General features: G+C 40.5%; 1 protein-coding gene across 4 annotated transcripts in view; it reads left to right on the top strand.

Moving 5' to 3' along the window:
- The window catches only part of Nostrin (nitric oxide synthase trafficking), a 56893-nt gene that overhangs the window by 34731 nt on the left and 8554 nt on the right, over positions 1-13608 (top strand). For all 4 annotated transcript variants that reach the window (XM_026389553.2, XM_026389554.2, XM_026389555.2 and 1 more), the window contains 3 exons: positions 1559-1684; positions 9543-9641; positions 9743-9868. In XM_026389553.2, coding sequence (XP_026245338.2) covers positions 1559-1684; positions 9543-9641; positions 9743-9868 — 351 coding nt within the window. The remainder of the gene's footprint in view (positions 1-1558; positions 1685-9542; positions 9642-9742; positions 9869-13608) is intronic.

A 13608-nucleotide genomic window follows, 5' to 3' on the forward strand; every position in this document is an offset into this window, starting at 1 on the left:
GCACATACACACACACACACACACACACAATCAAAAGCGACTTAGTTCTCACTGCAGGGTGTCTGAGCATTCTCCATAAGAATCTAAGGACAATGATTTAGCAAAGTACAGCCCTGGTACTCTTTGGGCTCTTTCGCTATATTGTTATCAGGTTAAAACTCACAACCCATGTTTCTCAAATAGATGTGGTTCATTACACTTAAAATACAAAACTAAATGTGATATGTCCTTGTAGGTCATACATCACAGCTGAAGGACAGCTGAATAGCTAGCATATCAATTGGAATAATAAAGTGAGTGGTATTAATATTCAGCATTTTAGATGGATGTTCTTCATTATTGTGACATTAGTCAAAATGTCCTTAAACTTAAAGAGGGTCGTTCTTAAAGCCTTTGTTTCTGTCCTTGAAATTCCTACACTGCTAAAATCAGGGAAGTTCTTGCTATTCTTTAAAGTGTGGTTTGAGGACTGTTTGCATGAGAATCATCTGAGGAGGGAGTGAAGATTCTGATTTCCAAGTCCCAGCTTCTGCATCCGTATTGCTCCATGTGGGGCCCTGGAAGCTGCCGTTTTACAAGCATGCCATGTTGTTCTAGGCATGCTAAAGTTTGAAAATCATTCATGTAATCAACTTGCTCATTTCTCAGAGATATGAAATTGCTTGTCTGGACATTTTGATCATCAAATTCAATTACTGTGGTTCTGGAAGTTCTGTGTTACTTCAATGTACCAGAAGACGTAACAATAAAAGTGGCAAATATTGGCAGGAGGGGACTCTTTGGGAAGCAATGTGAGAGGATACCATCTATCAAGGTGTCCCTAACTGGCAGTGAACATGGGGCCCGTATCTCAGGCTTTTCATTAGTAATAATTGCAGTCACCGGTGTTTTGAGTGCTCTGCTAGGTATTGTGTGCCTTACAATGCATTACCCATGAGTCCTCAAAGAAGCCCAGCAAAGCAAGAATTATCATCATCCCCATCAGAGAATGTGAAAATCGTGGCTTATGAAGACTAAGTAACTTCTCCTAGCCAGAACCAGGACTCTAATTCTGGAAGTCTGACTCCCAATGTCCACTGCTGGCTTCAAGATGGTCAGACAGGATGATAGCCAGCTCTATTCTAAAAATTATATAATTCCACAAGTCTCTACCTGTCTTGGTAAGAAATTCAAGGACCTAAAAGATTTACCAGATGAGACTATAGGATTTATTGGTAGATTGCACTTGTAAATTGGAGATCCTTGACCCGCATTGCTGATTTTCAAATGCACTGTCATTTGGCCTTTTCTTTGATTTGATAAATGCAAGCAAATCATTTCATATGTAAAGCCTCAATTTCTTCATGTGTAAAATTGAGGGTTTCATACTGAAAAGACCTTTTAGGTTTCCTTCTGGTTCTGCCATCTGTTTATTCTGGGAAAATATATTTGGTGTTGTCATTTATAGTTATTTTTTATAACTGAAATATATCATTAGGCCACATGTAATTCTTTTTTGGAATTACAAAGAGCTTTCATACTAGTGTTAATTAATATGTGAGAATGTGTTTTGCTTTAGCTCCTCAATAAACTGAAAAAATCAACTGAAAAGCTGGAAAAGGAAGATGAAAATTACTACCAAAAAAACATGGCAGGCTATTCTACTAGACTGAAGTGGGAAAATACACTAGAAAACTGCTACAAGGTACGTTGTTCATTCACATTTTTCTTCTTCCATGGAGCTTTGTGTGACCTTGGAAATGAAGGTCAGCCTGACAGTTAAAAAACCCTATTTTGGTCTTAGCTCTGGTTCTCATGTGACCTTAGACAAACCACATTGCCTCTCATTGTTTCCATTTCTTCATGGATAGAAGTACCAATAAACATTTATTGAGTATTATTACCCAGAGTTTCAGCTCCTAATTCTCAAGGGTCACAACAGCATTCAGCTAACTTTAAAAAGTTCTGTTAAATAAAAACATAACTTGAGGCTTCAATATTAGATATTCTGAATTGAGTTTTAAGGCATGAGAGCTGACCCACACAGTGATCACTTATGGAGTTTCCTTGTATGTTAGAAATTGCATGGGACTCTGGAGATATATAACAATGAATGAAGTACTATCCTAACACTTTAAATATGCACCTTTGGGCCGGGCATTGTGGTGCATGCCTGTAATACCAGAGGCTCTAGAGGCTGAGGCAGGAGGATTGCAAGTTCAAGATCAGCCTCAGCAATTTAATAAGACACTGTTTCAAAATAAAAAATAAAAAGGACTGGGGATGTAGATTAGTGCCCCTCATTCTAAACCCCAGAACAAGGGAAAGAAATGCACCTTAGTGGTACAGACAGAGACATAAGAATGAATTGTGAGGGCTGGGGTTGTGGCTCAGTGATAGAATACTTACCTAGCATGCATTAGACACTGGATTTGATTCTCAGCCCTGCATGTAAATAAATAAATAAAAATAAAGGTCCTCAACAACTAAAAAAAAAATTTTAAAAGAATGAATTGTGACAAATTGTCCAACAAAAATAAATAAAAGATATCAACAAGAAAGTCACAAAATGGGAAATCAAAATCACCATTAAACATATGAAGAGATGCTCAATCATTTGACAAAATTAGGAAGTATAAATATCAAGTATTAACAAGGAGGTTAGAAGATAAGAATTCTTGTACCACTTTAGTGTATGTAATTAATGGTCTCTACTAACATTGAAATGTACACATACCCACAATACAGCAGTTCCCCTTTGGGGCATATATCCTGAAGACACATTTACATTGTACCTCAAGAATAATGCATGAGTATGTTTATTACAGAATTGTCTATAATCGCATGGTGAGAAAAAGATTGTACACAATTTTTATTACCCACCAATACAGCCATCTTAAATGTGCTCTAAGTTGGAAGTAGATGAATACTCAGCAATAAAAAGTTAATTAAAACTATATTTAAATATGAATTAACCTAAAACATATGTTGAAGAAAAGAAATATACCATTTATACAATCAGTAAATTTTCTAAAATTATTGAACTCACACCCACACTATACTAAGTTTATATGTGGTATGTTCGTAAACATATACACATTGACTGAATCTTTGTGTGGTGGGGCAGGCAACTAGAGCTCATGAAGGATGGCCACACATAGCCACATAGCTTGTGGATGGCCCAGGATTGAAACCCTCTTCAAACTCTACATATGAGTAGCTTAGCCCTCGATTTTTCAAGTCAACATAAATGTGACAATATTAAATAATTATCAATCTGATAAGAACATGAATATTTTTGTTTTATATTTCCTCCATGTGTTTAAAAATTTTTTTAAATGTTTAAAGCAATTGCAGTTTGAAGAAGTGACCTACTGGCAAGTATCTGGTGCTCAGCATGGGCGTGTGTTTTGTTAGGTGCTTCTGTGTGCATCCTATTTTGTAGCCATCACAACAAGTGAGGACCATAATTTTATTCCCAGTTTATAGTTGAGGAAAGTGAGGCTGGAGAAATGAAGTAACCTGCACAAGATGGTTTGGGGATTCAACATAGGCCTCTGCACTATGCTTCTACCCCAGTAAGAACTGGGAGAGGGAAGGATATAGGTTAGCAGAAACCGATGGGCTGCGTTTAAATCTTGCACATTTCAACCACCATCAGTGTAAGATAGATGTAAAGTTAAAGGAGAAAGGAGGAAGTGAGGGAGAGATGAAAACTTGATCCAAGCCGGGCATGGTGGTGCATGCCTGTAATACCAGCAGCTCGGGAGGCTGAGACAGGAGAATCACAAGTTCAAAGCCAGCCTCAGCAACAACAAGGCACTAAGCAACTCAGTGAGACCCTGTCTTTAAATAAAATATAAAATAGGGCTGGGGATGTGGCTAAGTGGTTGAGTGCTCCTGAGTTCAATCCCCCCCCCAAAAAAAAAACTTGGCCCAAAGATGGGAAGAAATGAGAAGAAACAGGATCCTGGCTGCCCTTGCTTATGCTGAGCAGACTATAGGTGCAGATGATGAGGAAGGGCCAGGCATCTCAAGCCTAACTACCTACTGAAGTCTGGCTCTCCAGCCTGGACTCTTCCCTCCCAAGAATTCCAAGACTTCCCAGTGAAGCTGGAGCTTCCACAAAGTCAGCTTCCTCTGATAGCTCTGTTAGGAGAGAAATTGCATCTCCTACTCCATCTTCCAGGCACTGTTCAAGGGCTATGAGAAAAAATCTGTAAGCTCAGCATCTCATCTTCCCCTGGCTTCTACCCATGTCACTGCAGTGAGCCACAGTAATGGTTCTCAGTGGGTAGAGTGGGCCTTTGAACTGCGTCAGGTATCCCTGGTACTAGCCTCATTATCCAAGGCTCTCACTAGATCTTCCTTACCTCAGTTTCCTTGACTCCCATTAAAATTCTCCTACTCTCCCCTTATCTCTATTCAGCAATCCTTATTTTCATATTGAAGCATTATGGAAATTATCTTCTCTTCTTACAAAGTCATCCTGATGGTGACATGATATACATTCATTTACTTTTCAAAAAGCCTGCAGAAGTTGAAGAGCTTGTTTGTGGTTATGGTTGTTTTGTTGGAATCCAGATCAGGTGGAGTAGCTCCTGAAAGTCATAATCTCCTTAAGGAAGAGCAGGACGTTTTTCATGCTTCTTGTGTCCCAGACTTTTGTGGCTGCTGTGCTGGAGGCCATCAGTATCACACCCCCTCTCCCGTTGGTTGACACAGCTCCTCTCACTCGCCTTCCCTTGAGCTCCCTTCTGACTCCTGAGTGCCAGCACACAGCCACCGGACCCAACTGGAGTCCACCTCTGCCAAGTCATCCTTGTTCCATCTAACCCCAATAATGCTGCCTTGACTTTGCATTTCCTTGACTTACGCCCACTCAACCTTTACCAACACGTCATTGACTCACCTACCTTACTCTCTGTCTTCTACATCTTTTGTATATTTCCAAACTCAAGAGTAAAATGTTAGATTCCTGGAGAGATGAAGTAACCTGCCCAAGATGGTTTGAGAATTCAACATATAAAAACAGGCTGAATTCATTAAAGGAGAATTTCATTAAAAGTGCAAGTGATAGAAAGGGGACAATTAGGGCCTCTCAATTCTGTTTGTTTGTTTGTTTGTTTATTTATTTATCTTCTTTCCCTGACCATTCTTCTGTAAAAGTTGAATATAAGAATTCAATTTAGAGTCCTAGCAAGTATCCTATTACCTCTTGCTCTGAGTTTGTTTTGGAAATTTTTTTCAGAGAACACTTACTAAACTCTGTTCAAGGAAGTTTACTCGATGTTTTAGTCAGCTTTTTTGCTGCTGTGACTAAAGGACCTGGCCAGAACAACTGTAGAGGAGGAAAAGTTAATTTGAGGGCTCAGGGTTTCAGAGGTCTTAGTCCGTAGAAGACCAGCTCCATTCCTCAGGGCTCAAAGTGAGTCAGAACAACAAGGTAGAAGAATGCGGCAGAGAGAAGCTGCTCACATGATGATCAGGAAGCAGAGAGAGAGAGACTCCAACTTGCCAGATACAAATATATACCCCACAGGCATGTCCCCCAAGGAACCACTTCCTCCAGCCACACCTCACCTACCTCCAGAACAGACTTTTCCCCTAAGGAAGGGAAACCAAACGAATCCATGGAATGAGGAAGTCCCATCCCTTTGATATATCTAAAGTTTTCTTTGTTCTTTTGCATTCTTCTCCCTTTCTTGTTCATTTCCCCTCATCCTGTATACGTGATCAGAGACAGGTGGGAAGGCCAAAAGGTGGGAAACAGGTGGGCTGGAGGGGCCAGGGTGGAGTGATCTGGGCAGGAAGTGGGTGGGGGCCAGGGCAAATTAATTAGCAGCTCCCTGTCAACTCTGGAGTTGCTTCATTAACAGCTCTTTAGGAGGGGCACTATAGGAAGGGCTCTGGGGAACCTTAACATTTCAATCTCACAAGGTGCAGACTACGCTTTCGGGGACCTTCAGGGACCCAAACCCGTCTGTTTTCTTCAATCTAGCCTGATTTATCTATCTACACTGGCTGCCTATTTTAAATTCTGGCTTCATTAGAGCTTAATTTCCTCCTAGGACCCCTGTTGGAAAAGGTGATTTCCTTTATTTCCTTTCTACAGATCTGTCTTGAGGAAGTAGCTGAAAACAACACCAGGATTTCTATTCAAAAAAAGGAGATGGGAGGATGTAGATCAGTGGTAGAGCTCTGAGAGGTCCTGGGTTCTATCCCAGCACTCAAAAAAAAAAAAAAAAAAAAAAAAGGAAACAGAGGGAAACAACCCAAGTAACCAACATTAAAGGGGTGACTAAATGGATCATCTACCTACAATAGACTATTATAAAGTAATTTAAATCATCTTCAGAGATGAATGGTGTGAGAAATTGCTCATGTGTGAGGTTAAGTGAAAAAAACTAGGATATCAGATTTGGATAATTTAGTAGAAAATTAGAAAATAAAATTATGCACACATACCTAGACTGAAATCCATTAGAATGTCAGTAGTGGTCATCCTGGGTGGAAGAATAATGAATGACTTTAAAGGTATTTCTGTGTGCCCCTTTGTGGCCCTATGATATCTCCAAGCAGCTGGGAATTTGTTAAATTTCAGATTCCTGAGCACCTTCTCAGAGGAATCAGAATCTCTGAGGGATTCTCTGAGTGACTTCTAGGCATGCTGAAGTTTGAGAGTCCTTGCTCTAGAAAGAGAATGGTATTTCTTTCATTAGTTTTATGAAAGCAATTTAAATGAAAACACAGTCCCCTCAAGCTCCTCTGTTGGAGTGACAGGAACTGAAAAGAGTGACTGAAGAGGGTGAATTATCATGATGCCTGAGCCGCAGACAGGCCCTAAATCTACTGTGTCTTGACAACTCTCTGACTACACTTTCTTCAAATGTGCCACTGTGAAAACACAAGAGGACAGCCAGAGGTCCTCCGGGGTGTCTTGTCTCTGGATTGCCCATTTTATACAAAAGAACAAGATAATAGGAAGCAATAATTCATTAAATGAGATATGGATTTCTCCTTTCCACATAGAATTTATTTCCACCTCTTTTTATGAGCAAGCATAGATCACTCTAATGATTTCCTTGAAATGTAATTAAAATCTGTTAAACATTACCATCTCTGCCAAAGAACACCAGTTATTCTAGCCTCAGACTGATGCCAGTGGTTCAGCATTTATTAAAGAAACCGCTACCATCAGGGACGCAGGGTGCTCTAAGACCTGCCTTTATTTATTTTTTTCCCTAGTCCTTTGCGCATAGTGCTAAACTGAAACATCGGGTTTCTGCATCTTTTTTGATGGCAGAAGGACTTTTTTTTTCTTTTTTGAAGATTGTCCCACCTGAGATCCAATCAAAAGAGCAGAATTTGTTGTACACATTTGTTATGAGTCACATCAATTCTGACCTTTGAAGAAGCAGTACATTTGATGAGTTGCTGTGTTTTTAATCCTTTATCCAGGAGACAGAAAGGCAAATGGTCACATTCAAATGACAGGGACCAGCAGTTTTGGAGAGAGACTCAGGAAATCAATACAGATTCCACTTAGAAAGATGGTGTGGCTTTTGACACAGCTGAGAAAGTGGCCTCTGGGTCACAGATCTAGGCTTCTGATAAAATGTCAGGACTTTGGGCACAAGATCTAAATGTCTAAGTGATGGGTGTAGATGTTTATGATTATTGACTGAGCCTTTTACCACTTGCTTTTAAAAGAAGGGCTAAAGATGACTTTACACTAATAAAATATAGCATGGATTTACATGGGAATTTCATCTGGTCTTAAAAGGAAGAAAATGCCACAATGTGGACAAACTTCAAAAACATCATGCTGAAAAACATTATTATAAAATAATCTAGACACAAAAGGACAAATATTATATGATTCCTCTTATTTCAGATGCTACAGGAGTCAAATTTATAGAGACAGAAAATGGAATGATGGTTGCCAGGGCTGGGGAAAGAAGGGAAATAGTTGATTTTTTATGGGTACAGAGGTTCAGTTTTTGTTTGTTTGTTTTGTGGTTTTTTTTTTTTTTGATACCAAAACCCAGAGGCACTTAACCACTAAGCCATATCCTTAGCCCATTTTTATTTTTTATTTTGAGTCAGGGTCTCACTAAGTTGCTTAGGGCCTCACTAAATTGCTGTGGCTGGCCTTGAACTTGTGATCCTCCAGCCTCAGCCTCTAGAGCTGCTAGGATTACAGGTGTGCACCAGAGGTTCAGTTTTACGAGAAGAAAAAGGTTCTGGAAATGGATGCTGGGGGTGGTTACATACTAATGGCACTGAACTGGATGCTTAAAAATGGTTAAAATGGTACATCTTATGTTATATACATTTTACTATAATTTTAAAAAATAAATTAGAATTAAAAGTTTGGGTTACTTAATACAATAGATGAAGTAACAGTGCAAGGATGCAGAAGAGCACCATACTGGATCAGGCATGCAGGGCCAGGCAGGATGGGGAATTCAAGGATCTCTGGACTCTCTCCAGCCCCACCTCTATGCCAATGGCCAAGAAAGATTGTCATCTCCTCTCAATGGTAGGATACCTGCTAATTTCCCCAAAGCCTTCCTCATGAAAGGTTTTTGCCAAGTACAAGTACTTTGTCAGTATAGGAGATGGGATAGCAGCTATGAAAGTAAATCCGGCCTTCTCTAGATAAAAGAATGAGTATGTCACCCTCTGTTCTTATAAAAACAGAATGGGGAGAATTTTGGCTTGGTCCCTTGCCATCTCCGTCAAGGCTCAGACTTCTCTGGGCCTGTACCCAGCAGCCTCTTCCCAGCATACTCCACCTAGTTGTTGAACTTCTCCACCATCTCTAAAAAACACCAGTCATCAACTTGAGTGGCCAGAGTCTGATAGCTAACTTGTTCAAAAATGTGAATAGGTAATGAGGCAAGAGTGATGTCCTTTGCTTCCTTGTTGACACTTCTGAGCCAAAAGTCATGACCCTCCAGTTGTGGAATTTTTGTCATTCCACACACTCCCACCTCATGCAGTAGTCTCTGACCCCAGGGCCTAATTTTGGGCCAAGATTGTGAATCGATCAGTCTTTCAGATCCTGCTCTTGTCAGATAGTCTCCTTAAACAGAGAATGTGCCTCGTCATCTTGGCACCTACAGAGACTAGCAGAATGCTCTGTGTCCACCATGAGTGATCTGGAAAGTATTTATTGTCTAAATGTGTTTCTACATGGGTTTTACTGAGCTTCACTCTCCTCTAGAAATCAGAGGTGCTTCTTTAGTACTTTCTTTGCTTTTTCTGCATTCTTGTGAACATGGGTTACCCCATAGCATTTTCCTATCCACCTTCAGGGGCAAAAGATCCCACAGAAAGCTTGTGAGTTAAAGCCATCTTAAAGGAGGAAAATAGGACAGACACCAACTCATATTCTCTCCTGGAAACCTCCCTTCATTGCTGTTTGGATATGACGTAGTAAAAAGGCAAATCGTGGCAGTATGCTCAGACTGTCCTCAGGTGTGTCAGTGATTGATGGGTGACTTCAGTTTTGCATACCAAATGATCACTCTTACCTCATTTTCCATCCCCTTCAGAGCATCCTGGACCTGGAGAAGGAAAGAACTCAACTTCTATGCAATAACTTAAACCAGTACAGCCAGCATATTTCTCTTTTTGGCCAAACCCTGACCACAGTGAGTAGTGAAGGTTTCTCCATGTTTGGCATGCAGGGTAAAAAAAAATTGGCAGGAAACATTTCTTCAACAACCTTGTTCTGCTTTCCTTGGCTCTGCAGTGCCACACACAGATTCACTGTGCCATCAACAAGATTGATGTCGAAAAAGATATCCAAGCGCTAATAGAAGAAACTGCAAATTTATCTACAGAAAACAAATCTGAATTCCTACTGACCGATTACTTTGTAAGTATGACCAACGGGAAGTTACCTTGGGGAAGGGGCTTCATTATACATTGAAAAACTCATTTCAAAAAAATTGAAAATAGCTATAAATGGAATGTGGTAAGTAAAAATGTTTTATTTGTATTGTCTACAAAAATAAAATATATACAATGTGTGGTTTACAAACTGGGCAGTGGTATTCTCTGGAAGGAAAGAAGGTCTTGCTGGGTTTTAGAATCTTCCAGTTTAGACTTTGTCTTCATCTGTTTTATGCTGCTGTTGCAGAATACAACAGACTGAGTAATTTATAAAGAATAGAAGTTTACTGGGCTTGTGGTTTTGGATCTGTGAAGTCCCAGATAACAAGGTTACATGTGGGAAAGGTCTTCTTGTGGGATCATAATGTGGCAAAAGGTGTCACATGGGTAAAAGAGCAAGAGAGGGCCAAACTTTCTTTAATAAGAAAACTACTCCCATAATAAGGGAGTCCCCTGATAGCCTGATCACATCTTAAGGACCCACCTCTCAACACTCAACACTGTTGCACTGGGTGTTAAACTTCCAACACTTGAACTCTGGAGGACATTGAAATCAAAGTAGTCTTCTAGAAAAGTAATACCAGGCAGATGTGTTTCATGATCTAGGAATATCATATTGTGCCTGTCCTGGTTGTCTTCACAAATCACTATGAGCACATTACCTCCAAACATAATGACTTAAAACATTATCTGAGTTTATATGGGTCAGGAACCCATGCTCAGCTTAGCTGGGTCCCCAGAGTCCCTCATGAGGCAGCAGTGGAGGTGCCAGCCAGGACTACAGACATCTCAAGGCTCCACTGAGAGAGGACCCATCTTCAATTTGACTCAAGTGGCTGTTGGCAGCCTCTGGTCCTCGCTGGCTGGTAGTAGGAGGCACCATTTCCTTTCCATGTGGGTTTCTCCACATCTCACTGCATGTCAACCTGATTCTCCCTGAATGAGTGACCAAGAGAGACACAGCCAGAGTGCCCCCAAAGGAATCAGGGTGTGCCATGAGCTGAGTTCAGAAGTGGGGGGTATTAGAAGTCAGAAAGTTTGGTCTCCATTCAAGGGGAGGAGATGACACAAAAGCACAAATCCTAGAAGGTGGGGATCACTATCAACATTGCTTATGGTCCTTTCCCTTGAAAAACTTGGACTAAATTTTGAGGGTATTTGGGTGATTTCTCTATGGAATGACCTTTCTTGCTGGAAACTGATCATTGTCTCTAGTCAGAGCCCAGGCATCTTGTCTCTGCTCTTTGGGTTAATTCTTTGTCCTCTTGGGTCATGCCTCAAAGATTTGGGCCTCTGCTTGCCTCTTATTAGTCATAATTGTGATGTTCTAGGAGCTTTTCTTTTTCTTTTGAGAGGGAAAATTTTTTTTCTTCTTTCCTTTCTATTTTTTTTTCTTTCCAGCCCGGTTTAGAATTCTATCCCTCTCTAATCTATAGACAGCCCACTGGTCATGTCCTCCTCTTAGATTAAATGCATAGCTGAAGCCAACAACCCTGACCCCTGCTCAGGGAACAAGAGATTAGGAGAGAAGGGAAAGGCAGAGGTGGAGTGAGCAGTGGATGCTGACAGGTCCCCTTCCCCATTCTCCAAACAGCAACAAGGAGCCAGTTATTTCCTTGAGCGAGTCTTTTTTCGTACCTTGGCAAAAGTGAACTATGTTAGCAACAGCAATGTCTGTTTGAAGCAGACACGAAGGTAAAGGAGGGAGTTGGAAAGGGAGTTTGATTGCAAGAGGAAGATTAACTAGCCTGTCAATAGAATAAGGGCCATTCTTCTTGGAATTAACCTAGGGTTCTACTGAAAGGCAAGGCTATAGACATGATGATTTATCTTTAATTCATGTTCATGGAATTTTTAAATTTGTTGTCTATGAAGCTTCGATGCACCAAAACTCACAACCACATATCTCAGTTGAAAAGAAAAGACTGTCTCAAAATGAGTGAATAGAATTTTCTTGATATCCTAACATCAAAGCACCCGAATGTCTATACTCCTTGGCACCCAGTGTAGACTGACTTTTTTTTTAGTGCTCCAAAGTTTACATGGACCAGAGCAAGGCAGGAGAACAATCTGACTTCAAAAATGTGAAAATATTTATAAGCCTACTGTAATGTCATGTTCAAAAGATGGTATCTGTGGTTTCATATGCCTCCTGCAATACTGATCATCTTTCTAACAAATCTTTGACAAAGAAGGACACATTTAAGGAAGTTAAACAATAGCAACATGCACGCCCCCCCCCCCTTTAAAGTTAATCTGGAACAAATTCAGCCCTGAAAATACCTGCTTAAATAATACATGTTCCCAGACAAAGAAAGTCTTGAACTGGCACAGGAGCTAGATTATGATTGGCATTCTTCCAGCAAGGAGGGACTTCCAGCAACGGTTGGAGTTAGGTGTCCTATCAGCTTAGCCACAGCTCACCTGAGAGTGTGACCTCAGCCAGGTCTCAGCTCTTGGCAGATGTGTAAAGGTGAGGCAGAGAACCTGGGGTCACAGTAGTTCAGTAGTTGTGTTTTAGGAATGAATACTTCTGTTTCAGCTTGGACCTCCTTTCCTCTGTGTCATAGTCAAAAGTGCGGAGGACAAAACCAACCTCATATAGTAGTTGTAAGCATTGTATGCAGCACAGAATATAGAGAAACTTTTATAATGCATAATATGTAAATAAAGTATTTCAGTCATGTTATGACATTGTGACAAAGGCTACTCCGTTTGCCCCCCATCCTCAAGCTCCTTTCTACACTAGGAGTCACCCGAAGCTCATCTCTCCACCGGTACTCAGGATCCTAGTTCTCCTCCTTCCTTATCAGAGAAGCCTGCCTCCTCCCCTCCTCTTTCTCCACAGGTTTCTGTCCACTCACATTGAGTCACCTCCCTACCCCACCATCCTAATATATTTTTTTTCTTATTTAAGGCTTGAGATAATCCAGTGAAAGCTCAGAAATCATTAGTAGTCCCTCATAACCTATGGGATAAAAATCTCTGCTTCTGCCCTAAAATCTGGCCTAGCTTGCACTTTTTCTTCCCCTAGTTTTTTGTTCAAGCAACTGTTCTACTTGTTCCTAAAGCATTCTGCACAGAGTCCCCCCTTTGTCCTTTGCATGTCCCTGGAGTGCCCTTTATCCTCCTTTCACTTTACTGAAAAGTCCTAGTCAGTCAGGTCTTCCAGCCCCCTGGAAGTTTTTGACTGTCTCCCCTCTTGCTGCCTGCACCATTCATGGATGTCTGTGACACATTGCTAGTTCTCGTACTGTCATGCTTCAAGGCCTAATTAGATGATAAACCCATTTGGGGCCAGAACATGGAATTTCACAAGTGTAGAACCCAGTTCACATCCTAGCCTGAAGCCATCCTAGCCTGAGGATTAAACATGATATTTGAACCATCCAAGGACTCTAACTTGAACAATAAATATCCAACAAATAGATTTATTGATCAAGAAAGTCAAATAAGTAAAGTAAGTCTCCTCCTCCAAGAATAACTTGTTCTGCTACAGAAAAAGCTCAGCTGTGTACTTACAAGCTGTAAATACAAGATGTTTTCTTATTAAGCAGGTCTAGAACAGGTAGAACAATGTGTGCAAACTAAAGATTATCCTGATTTTCTTTTTCCCTTTTTTCTTCTGCAAAGTTAAAATTAAATGGAGCCAGTGAAAGTTTCATTAAAAACCAGGAGTAGGAACTCTTACCTTTTTCCCCTTAGATTGTTGAACATCTTTTT

This window comes from Urocitellus parryii, chromosome 1, assembly GCF_045843805.1.
Source record: "Urocitellus parryii isolate mUroPar1 chromosome 1, mUroPar1.hap1, whole genome shotgun sequence".
In the NCBI taxonomy this organism is placed as follows: domain Eukaryota; kingdom Metazoa; phylum Chordata; class Mammalia; order Rodentia; family Sciuridae; genus Urocitellus; species Urocitellus parryii.